Source organism: Aricia agestis, chromosome 22 (genome assembly GCF_905147365.1).
Source record: "Aricia agestis chromosome 22, ilAriAges1.1, whole genome shotgun sequence".
Taxonomy (NCBI): Eukaryota; Metazoa; Arthropoda; class Insecta; order Lepidoptera; family Lycaenidae; genus Aricia; species Aricia agestis.
In genome coordinates, this window is record NC_056427.1 from 4,691,419 (window position 1) to 4,705,526 (window position 14,108).

General features: G+C 38.8%; 1 protein-coding gene across 1 annotated transcript in view; it reads right to left on the reverse strand.

Moving 5' to 3' along the window:
• The window catches only part of LOC121738254 (sperm surface protein Sp17), a 135,250-nt gene extending 123,368 nt beyond the window's left edge, over window positions 1-11,882 (reverse strand). Inside the window, exons 1-2 of the mRNA XM_042130207.1 lie at window positions 11,872-11,882; window positions 9,035-9,159 (exon numbers count right to left, since the gene is read on the reverse strand). Coding sequence (XP_041986141.1) covers window positions 9,035-9,159; window positions 11,872-11,882 — 136 coding nt within the window. The remainder of the gene's footprint in view (window positions 1-9,034; window positions 9,160-11,871) is intronic.
• Window positions 11,883-14,108: the final 2,226 nt, after the last annotated feature.

Below are 14,108 nucleotides of genomic sequence, written 5' to 3' on the forward strand. Positions count from 1 at the left end.
TGTTAACCGACTTTGAGTCCCGGGAAAGGACATAGGATGCTTTTCATCTCGGGAAAATGTTTTCTGCGCGATAAACGAACTTCGGCGCAACGGAGTGACCAATATATATTTAGTAATTAGTATGAATTCACGCGCCTAAATCTTAAAAAAAAACTTGAGAGGTGTCAAGAGACACCCGAATGGAACGAAGTTATTTCTTCACACTCAAAAAAAATTATTAAAAAACGCCATCTATTGACGCACTGGAATACTATCAACGCCCTCCGCCCCTACCATGCAGGTACTAATAAAAAAGTGTCGAGGTCAAACATCGTTCTGTCTAGCCTCCTTTACGCCGAATGCGCGATAAGGAACTAAGAAATCGTTCCAAAAACTTATCTATATTTTGAAATGACGTTGAATAAATAATTCACTAAGTATTTACATTTAAGGACCAAGAAACTCGTTATAAAATACTTCATTTTGACGTCAAGAACTTTACGGTCTCCGCCCGTCAAAAACTTTGGAATTTGAATACATTGATTTAGAGTACTTTAAGGGTGGGGCCACATTACGACAAAGATTTTTCAGCTAATGGCAACTCAAACATCGTCAAAACCCTTGTAAAAAAAACTTTAGTCGACCTCTATGGCTCGGTGCTTTGAGTGCGCGGTAGCTCAAAGCCGGGTCGCGGGATTGAATCCATATGTGCCTGTTTATATATATATAAAAGGAAGTGGTGTTAGTTACACTACTGTCACAATGTTAGGCCGCGTACTCCTCCGAAACGGCTTTACTGATTTTAACCTATGTGCAATGTGCATATTCAGTAAGTCTGAGAATCGGCTATTGGCTAATTTTTATTTTGATAAGTGCATTTGTTGAATGAATAATAGTAAACTATTACAACTCGAGACTGACGGCGACCATTGTTTGTGCGACGGGATAGCGATGGACGTTTCCATGGTGCCATACTTATTTAGTCACACTTCAATAAAATAATATAGACGAAATACTTTATAAGGCAAAACAACATTTGCCGGGACAGCTAGTAATATTATAATTGGACGCTGTTAAGCATTCGTGTACTAACCCACACAAAAATTACGTATTGAGTTATGAATCCAGTTATGTTCTGTAGATGATTTAGAACAAGACTGCATTCAAAATTTAACAACAAAAAAATTGTGGGTTAGGACACTAATGCTTAACAGCGACCAATTGTGAAAGCGTGGATGTTTGTTACGCTTTCACGTAAAAACTACTTGACAATTCATCATAAAACTGTGTACACATACTCTTGGAGGTATCAAAAGTAACATGGGACACTTCTAATTTTTTTTAATAAAAAAAAGTGACTTGGACGCGGACGAAGTCACGGGCAACAGCTAGTATTATATTATTCTTAAACGACGTAGTTATGAACCCACCTTAAGGGAAGGCATTTGACAATAATTTAATATTCAGCTGCTATTGTTGAAAACTTAGTTCGTTATTTATTGGCAGAAGGTTTGGTGTAATTTAAAATGGCCGACTTATCCGCATTTATTTTTAAAAAATCGGCCAAGTGTAGTACAGTAAAGTACAGATACAGAGCAAAAATTGGCTAAAAATTGTGTTTTTTGTATGGGATGAATTTTATTTTGTTTTCGGTATTTGTTGTTATAGCGGAAACAGATATACACAATCTGTGAAAATTTCAGAAGTCTAGCTACAGCAGTTCTTGAGATACAGCCTGGAGACAGACAGACGGACAAACAACAAAGTCTTAATAATAGGGTCCCGTTTTTACCCTTTGGGTACGGAACCCTAAAAGTACGTGTGGCACTCGGAGACTGCCACGATAAAGCTATTGCATAAGATTTTTTTTTCAACTTATGCAATTATAATTCGCATACGACTTGTCGCACCAAACCAAACAACGTGCCGAAATCCGCCGAACTGAAAAGACGTTAGACGATGCACGGCAACGCCACACCAACCGCAGTGCCGGTCGGAATGGAGGGTGTTAGGTTTATTTTCGTTACGCAATTTCTACATCTAAATTAGATCAGTAGCTTCAATTAAAAATATACACTACACTGGCTGAAATGATTACTCAGAACCCTTCTTTGTATGCTGCAGTAGGGTAAAATAAAGCCACAAAATCCATTAAAACGGCAATACATAATAGACCGATATTATGGCCTAGGCCAGGGGTTCCCAAACTGCGCGCCGCGGCGCCCTGGTGCGCCGAGAAAAGGGAAGAGGGGTGCCGTGAGTCGATCTTCCATCATTATCCGAATTCGAAACCACAAATATTATAAAATTAAATCATAATATGTAAAGCAGGTAAATGATTAAATATTTGCTAATTATCTGCATTTACCTGCTTAACATAACTCTAATCATTAAAGGTGTTTATTAATGTATATTTTTTTAATAGGTAGGTACAGTGCTCCCAGAGTGATAATGCGCATAGAAAATTTCGTAATTTTTCGGCAACGATCGTATTTCCCGAGCGTGGGAAGACGTCGCTGCAAGCGCTGTTTTAAACTTAACTTTGAAAAACAGCACTTTGCAGCGACGTAGAGGCGACAGCGGACAGCCACCGGCTATATGATATTTAGTTCTATTTCCTTTGAACAAGGTGTAAAATGCAAGTTTCATAGATTCGAGTGTTTTCGTGATTACGACAATTAGCGAAGATTTCCATGCGCTTTATTAATTTGGGAGTACTGTGGAGTAGGGCGCCGTGACAAAATATTGTGATGTGTAACTGCGCCGCAGGCTGAAAAAGATTGGGAGCCCCTGGCCTAGCCGTTACTGCTTCTTTGCACATAGGCGCTATTTCGTGGTCTGGCAGACGTCCAAGCTGCGCCAGACAAGCCTATAAACCGAATAAATCAAAAGAACGTGCAGCAAAATAGTCCTTTACGTACCAATAAGGAATGATTTCAAAGTTTAAAGCCGGATAGGGCACAATCAAAGATTTGAATATGATGGAGTCAAAGAATTCAAAGTGAGCCCTAGACGATCAATTAGCTTTGTCCACACTGTGCGTTTTTCTGTTCGTCAAGGGCATGCGTTATAGCGCAGTCAAGAGCGAACTTTTTTGCTCGCAATCAATAATTATAGCAGGTAGGCACTTGAAATACTCACAATATTCTTAATTATATTTGTACTTTAATAATAAATAATAAAAATTTGAACAAAATAAACAATTAAGGGGGGCTCCTATGCAAAAACAAATTTTTTACCTATATTTCTCTATAATGGTACGGAACCCTTCGTGCGCGAGTCCATTTCGCACTTGGCCGATTATTTTGGTCTTTCTTAAACTTATATTTCTGAAATGATGATAATGTTACTAGCACTATATATACTATATATATAATATACTATATTATAGTATTCTATAATTACTGCATCCCCTACGCCGGGTCCCTGCGTATTACTTCTAACCTAATAAACATACAATCCTTCGACATTTAAGTATTTCTATTTCTTTTCATCCTATTTTCGTCTCGCTCTAGCGTCTTATTTAAATACGTAAGGCCACACAAGTGTAATTGCTTTTTCGTCCCTTTATACCAGTGTTTTTCAACCTGTAGGTCGCGACCCCGTGGGGGTAGCGAAGCTTCCGTAGGTCGCTAGAAGTCGACAGATATATTTCAGTAAAAAAAACGATAAAGTTATAAAATATTGACTTAGGGGAATTTTATCAAAAGTATATATTCCTAAGCATACCTATGTTTAGGAATATATACTTTTGATAAAATTCCAAAAAGTGTATCTGTTTGTCCGTCTGTTACCTCTTCACGCCTAAACCTCTATTTTGATGACATTTGGTATACACCTACCTAGTACCTACTTTAAGTTCCGGAAAAGGAAATAACATACTTTTTATCCCGGAAAAGTGTACGGTTCCCGCGCGATTTGGCGCAACGGAGTTGCAGACATCATATAGTGAGTACTTGATAATAAAGCAAAGGGTCACGAGATATTTTTCCATAACAGAGGGTCGCATGATAAAAAAGATTGAAAAGCTCTGCTTTATTCAGACCCACGCATTCCAAAACACTATTATGTTTGCCCTTTTAATAAAAAATGGCGCCCTTTATGATTTTAAAAGGGCAAACATTTTTCCCTAAAGAAAATCAAGGATACTGTAAATATAATTTTGTATAAAAATGTAATACGAGTATGAAAGCATCACATTTTTTCAAACAAGGATCTTTCTATTACTGAGTAATAATATATATTTTTTTTATGAAATAAGGGGGCAAACGAGCAAACGGGTCACCTGATGGAAAGCAACTTCCGTCGCCCATGGACACTTGCAGCATCAGAAGAGCTGCAGGTGCGTTGCCGGCCTTTTAAGAGGGAATAGGGTAATAGGGGTAGGGGGGGATGGGAAGGGAAGGGAATAGGGGAGGGTAGGGAAGGGAACAGGGTAGGGGATTTCGCCTCCGGTAAACTCACTCACTCGGCGAAACACAGCGCAAGCGCTGTTTCACGCCGGTTTTCTGTGAGAACGTAGTATTTCTCCGGTCGAGCCGGCCCATTCGTGCCGAAGCATGGCTCTCCCACGTATAAAATACGTATAAAATATTATGTTTCTACTATATGGTTCCCGCAACTCCGTTGCGCCAAAACTCGTTTATTGCGTGGGAACCGTACATTTTACCGGGATAAAAAGTATCCTATGTCCTTTCCCGGGACTCAAAGTATCTCCATACCAAATTTCGCCTCCGTGGTCTAGTGGTATAGAGCGGGGCTCTTGACTCGGAGGTCGTGGGTTCGATTCCCGCGTTGGAAAAATGTTATTTCCAAGTTTGGTTAGGACAATGCAGGCTGATCACCTGATTGTCTGACAAGTGAGATGATCCATGCGTCGGATGGGCATGTAAAAAGTCGGTCCTGCGCCTGATCTCTCGCCGGTCGTGTCGGTCTTCCGTCCCACTGGGTTATGAGAGTAAGGGAATAGAGAGTGCTCTTGTGTACTGCGCACACACTTGGGCACTATAAAATTACTCCTGCGTAGCTGGCCTGGTTTCAATGAAACCGGCTACCGTCACCGAAACCGGTGTGGGAGCTATTATTATAAACCAAATTTCAGCAAAATCGGTTCAACGGTTTAGGCGTGAAGAGGTAACAGACAGACACACTTTCGCATAATATTAGTATGGATGTTGAAGGAAGTGTTCAAAAAACAAACGGAAAATTTTGTGTTTCCGAGTATACCTCATAAATATTTAGCAGTGACATATGGGGGTACTTTGGAGGAGTATTTTTTATATTTAACCTCGATGTGTGCGATAATGAACCTTAAGCCGTAATAATAAAGGCTATGGGAATAAAAATAACTCTGAATGACCATAAATACATATTTATCACGTTTTTATGGTTTTTGATATAGACATTCATGGAGATCGAGAAAAATATAGTTTATATTTTCGGTTTAGTATGGATACAGATAAAAAATAGGCCAAGTGCGAGTCAGACTCGCTCGAAAGGTTCCGTACTGTTATAGAGCAAAAATAGGAATATGTTTAAAAATAGAATTGTCTCTTTTATGTAAATGGTTTTTCGTATCTTTTGTTTCATTTATCTGTCAAATTTGTCAATGTTTGCAATTTTGAATTTGAAAATTGTTCGGAAGAAATTTAAGAGCGTTTACACCTTTCACGCTCAATTTGGCTTAAGACTGTACTTTTCAAACTTGAAAAAAACATCAACCGCTTATCTTTATAAAAATGTTAACTTATTTTTATAGGAAATTTCACTGTCTATATAGTTAGCAGAGAAAAAATACGATTTATAGAGTATTTGTACATTAAATCTCGATACCTTAACAGAGGTTTTCTTAAATTCTGTTTTAGTAGCAGTTTCGAAACTTTTAATTTACGAAACCAGCGACAGATCTAATCAAAAAATAATAATAACCTATTGACAAGATCCTTAAGCAAATAGTTAGCAGAAAAAAATATTTCGTTTAGGTACTTAACTTTATGTAATTTGAATTCAAAGAATGAGAAATATCAAAGAAATATCAAGTAATTAAAACTTTTACTATTATTTAACTTAATTTAATTTAATTTAATATAATAATAGCTTTATATCATAGAAGAACACTTTAAAAAAATGTTTTTAAATATCAACAAATCTTTAGTTGTTTTTTTTCTACAAATATTTTAAAATTACTATAAATCGCTGCGCGCAAAGCAATTCAAATAGTCCGCCGCAGGTTTGTATGGAAACTTGAAATTAGGTGTCAACGCTCTTAAGCCGGAAAATAGTATGGACGTAACAGATCTGTATAAGTAGAACATCATTGGGACACAATTGTTTTTTTGTATGGGAGCCCCGCCCTTACCTAATTTACTTTGTTTTTAGCATCTGTTGTTATAGCGGCAACAGATATACACAATCTGTGAAAATTCCAGAAGTCATGAGATTACAGCCTGGACACAGACAGACGGACAGGCGATGAAGTCTTATTAATATGGTCACGTTTTTACCCTTTGGGTACGGAACCCTAAAAACTAGACCATAGTTGATTCATCCGTTTGGGAGCTACGATATGAGTTACAGATAGATAATTCAACCTTATAACACATTTATACGTGGAAGAGTCATGCTTCGGGACGAATGGGCCGGCTCGACCGGAGAAATACCACGTTCTCACAGAAAACCGGCAAAAAAAAAGAAAAGTGAGTTTACCGGAGGCCCAATCCCCTACCCTATTCCCTTCCCTACCCTCCCCTACTCCCTTCCCTTCCCTTCCCATCCCTACCGTCCCCTATTACCCTATTCTCTCTTAAAAGGCCAGCAACGCATCTGCAGCTCTTCTGATGCTGCGAGTGTCCATGGGCGATGGAAGTTGCTTTCCATCAGGTGACCCGTTTGCTCGTTTGCCCCATATTTCATTTAAAAAAATGGATATTTTTTATGACAGTCAAATTGATATCTAACCTCCCTTTTTTAAAGTCGGCTATAAAACAAAAAGTTTTAAAAAACATCAAATACCATTGATTTTTAGCTCTATTTCAACCAATAACAAAAACAGTTTGTTTATACAAGTGCAGCACATAGTAATACAAGTTATTATAATATTTTGTTTGGAGAATAAATATTTCATTCGTTTTCAGTCTTTTATTTTCATTCATAAAGCATATTAAAACATTTGTGGCATTTCTTTGCCTCAAACAATCCGTAATGTAAAAAAAATTAAGCATTCCTTATTCAAAATCACGCACACTCTCTGTTCTAAATACAAAATACTTTTAAATGTTTTTTTTCTTTATATTCAGCCAACAATTAAGCAGGTACTTTAAATTAGTGTTGTGAACTATCTGACTCGGCAGATTTTGTTTTAATTATGCATGTTTATCCATATCCAGACAAATATTATAAACTAGCGACCCGCCCCGGCGTCGCACGTGTATAAAATATATAGCCACTGAAAAAATGATTAAAGTCGATAGCCTATGATCCTTCACGTGGTCTACTTCTTATCTGTGCCAAATAACATAAAAATTGCTCTAGTAGTTCGCGAGATAAGCCCATTCAAATAATTTCCCCCGTTTTTTTCACATTCTCCTATTAGTCTTAGCGTGATAAAGTATAGCCTTTAGCCTTCCTCAATAAATGGGCTATCTAACATTGAAAGAATTTTTCAAATCGTACCAGTAGTTCCTGAGATTAGCGCGTTCAAATAATTTTCCCCGTTTTTTCCACATTTTCCTCTATTTCTTCGCTCCTATTAGTCTTAGCGTTATAAAATATAGACATGACGGAAAAAAGCGACTTTGTTTTATAACATGTATAGATGTAAAAATGTATCAGTCTGTCTGTCTGTTACCTCTTCACGCCCAACTGATTTCACTGAAATTCGGTATGATCTCCATACCAAATTTCAGCAAAATCGGTTCATTTAGGACACACTGTCACAAATTATAATTTTAAAATTAATTTTCCAAATAAGCAAATTAAGTTTCTAATTTACAAAATTACGAGAACCTCTTCAAATTCAGAAATCTCTTTGTCTTATTATTACGCTTAGTTGAAATTCTATAATTTCAATTACTCCTTCTGATTCTATAATTGATATAAATTAAATATTTTATATTCAGCGAGTATTTTAATTCTGAATATTATACTATTTTCTTTTTAAAGTGGATAAATTACGAATGAATAAAGACTCTTTGTACACGGTCTATCTTTATAATAAAAATACTAGTCAGGTCTTCTTTACTATTCTTACAATATTTAGGGCCTGCAGTTTCATCACTTCCTGATAAAGTACCGGATAGACTATCCACAACTTATTTGACAGATGCTCCATACTCTGTCAAGTTGAGTTGTGGATAGCCTATCCGGCACTTATCAGGAAGTGGTGAAACAGCCCCTTAATCTTCTACTTTAGTACTTATATTATTTTTAGTACTTACACTCTACAGATTTCATTGAAATGATCATCATCAGAAAATACTGTAATGATGATGATCATGAAAAATCTATGTAAAATTATATTTGAAAATCGTCTTGCTTGGATTAGGCACAGCAATGGTATACACATTTATTCCACACATCATAAAATATTTACTTTAAATTTCAAACACAGCCCTCATTCACTCTCTTAAATTAAAATCGATATTTCCTTATTAACTTATCGATACTTTGAATTCAGAAAATAATATTTTAATTCCGCTTCCAATCATTAATTTCAAATTTCGAGCACTCTCTTGAAAACACCTGAGTTTGATTACAAATTTCCTAAATTTCGAACGCTCCACACCCCCATTCATTCTCTTTTCACTCCAAAATTAAACTTCGAATACATTATCCCACCTTCCCATTTTACAAACTTGAATTTCGAACACATTGATTCCATTTTACAAACTTAAATTTCGAACTACCATTCTCTTTTTTTTCTGCTATTTTGGCAGTGATTTCAAAATTTTAAACTTCGAATTGACCTTCCATTCCAAAGTTAAATTTCGAACACTCTCTTTTCAAATTTCCACGCCCCCTTTGTTCTCTCTCACCAACCTTTCGTGTTACTACTCACCCGGAAAAAACTTCTCCTCGACGATCCTCAGGTATTTCCTGAATAGATCCACTTTAACTGCTTGTGTGTACGTGTTACCCGCCGGTTGTCGGCGGAGCGTGCGTTCGGGGCGGAGGGCGCGCGGACTGTGAGGTCCTTGCGGGGAAATTCGGGGCACTTGGCCAAGTGCGCTCGATAATAAATTCGGGACACTTGGGTAAATGCGCTCGATAATTTGGTTGTGGAAGGCATGGGGTTTTGTGACATGATGTTTGAGATGTTTGTTGTTATATTATTATTTACTATGTAACGCCTCCGTGGTCTAGTGGTTAAGACGCTCTTAACCACTAGACCACGGCTCTCGATTCGGAGGTCGTGGGTTCGATTCCCGCGTTGGAAACATGTTATTTCCAAGTTTGGTTAGGACAATGCAGGCTGATCACCTGTGTCTGACAAGTAATACGTGGGAGAGCTATGCTTCGGCACGAATGGGCCGGCTCGACCGGAGAAATACCACGTTCTCACAGAAAACCGGCGTGAAACAGCGCTTGCACTGTGTTTCGCCGAGTGAGTGAGTTTACCGGAGGCCCAATCCCCTACCCTTCTCCTTCCCTTTCCCTTCCCTACCCTCCCCTATTCCTTCCCTTCCCATCCTTACCCTCCCCTATTTCCCTATTCCAACTTAAAAGGCCGGCAACGCACCTGCAGCTCTTTTGATGCTGCGAGTGTCCATGAGCGATGGAAGTTGCTTGCCATCAGGTGACCCGTTTGCTCGTTTGCCCCCTTATTTCATTAAAAAAAAGTAAGATGATCCATGCGTCGGATGGGCATGTAAAAAGTCGGTCCTGCGCCTGATCTCTCGCCGGTCGTGTCGGTCTTCCATCCCACTGGGTTATGAGAGTAAAGGAATAGAGAGTGCTCTTGTGTACTGCGCACACACTTGGGCACTATAAACACACGGGCACGTTTATCGCGCGGGTACCGTACATTTTCCGGGATTCAAAGTATCTCCATACCAAATTTCGCCTCCGTGGTCTAGTGGAATAGAGCGCGGCTCTTGATTTGTAGGTCGTGGGTTCGATTCCCGCGTTGGAAAAATGTTATTTCCAAGTTTGGTTAGGACAGTGCTGCAGGCTGATCACCTGATTGACAAGTAAGATGATCCATGCGTCGGATGGGCATGTAAAAAGTCGGTCCTGCGCCTGATCTCTCGCCAGTCGTGTCGGTCTTCCGTCCCACTGGGTTGTGAGAGTAAAGGAATAGAGAGTGGTCTTGTGTACTGCGCACACACTTGGGCACTATAAAATTACTCCTGCGTTCCTGACCTGGTTTCAATGAAACTGGCCACCGTCACCGAAATCGGTGTGAGTATTTATTATAACTGTCATGTAACTTCAGCCTGATACCGCTCCAGGCCAACTAAATATTGCAAATGTATTGAAATGTGTACCTAAGGTACACTTTTTTGACAAGTATTGTAGAGGATGTTTTTTGACGGAGTTACTTTTCCTTAGTTTTTATTATTCGTAGGGTGTTACGTATTAGTTTGACGTGTCCGTCTGTTACCTCTTCACGTTTAGATGGCTGAAAGGCAGCTAGCCGCATACACACGTTTTCCGTATTCGGTTTCCTAATGCGGAATATCGATTAGGAATTCCGTGAGACTGGCGCAAACATTCGATTTTTTCACGAGCGAACGCGTAGACTTGTACTCGGAACGTACGTGCGAAATACGTCCCGTTCGGAAAAAAAGCAAACGTGTGCGTCGTGTCTTTTGTACAGATTCCATGCTTTCGAAATTCTTAATACGGATAATGAATTCGAAAAAGTATTATCGGAAAACGGGAAAATAGATGGGACGGTTTTTTTTTGCGGAAAAATGTACGTTTCCCAAGCGATAAATGTGGCGCAACGGATTTGCTGGTGTCATCTTATTACTTTATAAAACAGGATAGGATAATATAATATCCTGAACGTCATTTTATGTCTATAAAAATTTTAACAAAATCAGTTCAGCAGAGGAGACAACAGACACACTTTTAAAATATTATCGTTAACTATCAGCTAATTAGTAGCCGACAAACGTTGTTTTGCCATATAAATTATTTCTATTAATGTATATACAAAATTTCATTAAAATCGGTTGAGCCGTTTTGGAGGAGTTCGCGCACAAATACTGTTACACTAGAATTTTATATATTAGATTTTAACCTTCATTTTACCCCTGGATAAATACAACGTAAGTGCTTCTACTACGTTTAACGTTACATCACGTATATACGTGATACGTCACGTATATACGTGATACGTCACGTATGTACGGTCACGTACAACGTGACCCGCCATACCTCACCGTAAAGGTGCGTATCGTATGCCAAGCCGCAGTTCGGAGCGGAGCGCAGCGCAAGCTTAGCTTACGACCGGTTTTATTTCAGTCCAATGATTATCATGCACTGGAATGTAATTCAGTGGGTTCCAGTGCATCCCGATGCCCGTTTACATTATTCTAGTAGCAATCGAACGCTGAATTCTATCAATAGACTGAAAGGGGTGACAGACGTGCGAGTAAGTACGCGGACTTATGGCTCGACGATCTTAATTGCCTGTGTGTCAGCAAAGAGCCACGAGCCGTGAGCCTGGGGGCATGGTAATCCAATGTGAGTGATTCTCGTGTGTCACCGACGCGAGCCGAGTAAGTTCGCGAACTTAAAACCGGCGTACTTTAAGTTCGTACGTCTATCAGGCACTTCAAATAATACAAGTCAGCCATTAGCCATGGGGAAATGCTTTACGCATCCCCGGCGGATTGGGGACATCGGCCGGGGTAGGTGGGACTCCTTAGGCACGGTTCTACTCACTAAAACCCCATAGTGCTCTAATCCCCGCTCAGTGCATATTTGCAGGAACGATAAAATCCAAATCTAAAATGTCAACGTAGCAAATTTTTCCGGTGGCGGAGTGCAGTGCATTGACTGATTTTGATTAAAATTTACTGCCACTATATTTTTTTATAGCGGCATTATATTAGCACATTGTAGCAAATTCGCCTTGCAAATTGCAATGCGAGCCGCTGCGTCCCAAAAATATTTAGGTCGGAGCAGAAGGCGGTACTATTAGCACAAACAATAAATGATTCGACTAAAATCCGACATGTTGCACATGTAACATCAGAATATTGACAGAAACGTTGTCAAACGTGGAACAAAACTTCTTTTTTTTATAATATAAGGGGGCAAACGAGCAAACGGGTCACCTGATGGAAAGCAACTTCCGTCGCCCATGGACACTCGCAGCATCAGAAAGCTGCAGGTGCGTTGCCGGCCTTTTAATAGGGTAATAGGGGAGGGAAGGGAATAGGGAAGGCTAGGGAAGGGAATAGGGTAGGGGATTGAGGCTCCGGTAAACTCACTCACTCGGCGAAACACAGCGCAAGCGCTGTTTCACGCCGGTTTTCTGTGAGAACGTGGTATTTCTCCGGTCGAGCCGGCCCATTCGTGCCGAAGCATGGCTCTCCCACGTATAAAAACTTTTTATTTACTGTCTGTGCTGGTGCTGCTTCTAGCGTGAAAACATTACAGTAATAAGCAAACGGTTTGCGTGGATTTTTGCGCTCCCCCCCGGCGCGCGGCGCAACATAATGTGCACACTTCACGAGCCTTTATACGGGCTCATTTTAATTGTGAACGATTGTAAAAGCCTTCGGAGGAATATGACCCTTACTGCATAAACATAAGGATCCTTTTAGAATATCGGTGATGAAAAATACATGTATATAGCATACAGACTTATTTTGCCTTTAAAAAGACCTTATGTGGACGAAATAAGAACTATTTCCTTGGACGTAACTATAATATATTCGATACTTGTATTTATATTATTTTCATAAAGGTCCTTGCATATACTTTGTTTGTGTACTGTACTTTTTGGGGCAAAAGTAGACTATGTGTAATCCATGTTCTAAACTACTACCATGCAAAAATTCATGAAAATAAGTAAAAGAGTAACAAAAATAAGAAAGAGCTTAGTAAAAGTATAAAATTACTAGATGACCCCCACAACTCCATTGCGCCAAAATTCGTTTATCGCGCGGGAACCGTACATTTTCCGGGATAAAAAGTATCCTATGTCCTTTCCCGGGACTCAAAGTATCTCCATACCAAATTTCAGCCAAATCAGTTCAGCGGTTTGGCCGTGAAATAAACAGACAGACGAACAGACGCACTTAAGCATTTATAATATTAAATAAGGATTATAAAACACAATTCAACTCTAGATTGCTAAGAATTCTTTGAATTTTCTTTCGAACAAAGCATTGCTTAGTTTACAATGGTACATTCATTTTTACTCCGAATAAAACTTTGGGCCTTATAATTATTGAAGACGTCAGTGGAAGAAGTAGGTGAATAACAGTTAAAGGATTTCCGTTTTTTGTATGAATGGTCGCTTCTGGGCCAAATCATTCGAAATCAAAAAACTGTGTATTTTATATGTATCCAGGTTCTGTAGCCAAAGCCCCTTTCGTTAAAAACGATGACGAAATTCGATATCAAAATGTATGGGATTTGATATTAGCCTACGCAAGCGAAATGTCATTTAGTGATGACTTATGTCAACCGCATACATTTTGATAACGAATTTCGTCATCGTTTTTAACGAAAGATACTTTGTCTAAGGGGGCTGATATACTTGCTAAACGACGAAGTAGATAACTTTTAAGGTTTGTTAAAATTATAAGGGAAAAATTGGCCAAGTGCGAGTCGGACTCGCGCACGAAGGGTTCCGTAATGTTATAGAGCAAAAATAGTGTTTTTTGTGATATTGCCCCCCCTTAACTTTTTAGTTTATTCTATTTTTATTCTTAAATATTGAATTAGACATATAATTAAGGCCTTTGTGAAAATATCAAGTGCCTACCTTTTGCTATTATTGATATCATGCAAAAAAGGCCAAAAAAATCACGTTTGTTGTATGAGAGCCCCATTTAAATATAATTTTTATTTTGTTTTTAGTATTTGTTGTTATAGCGGCAACCAATAATATACACAATCTGTGAAAATTTCAGAACTCTAGCTATAGCATTTCTTGAGATACAGCC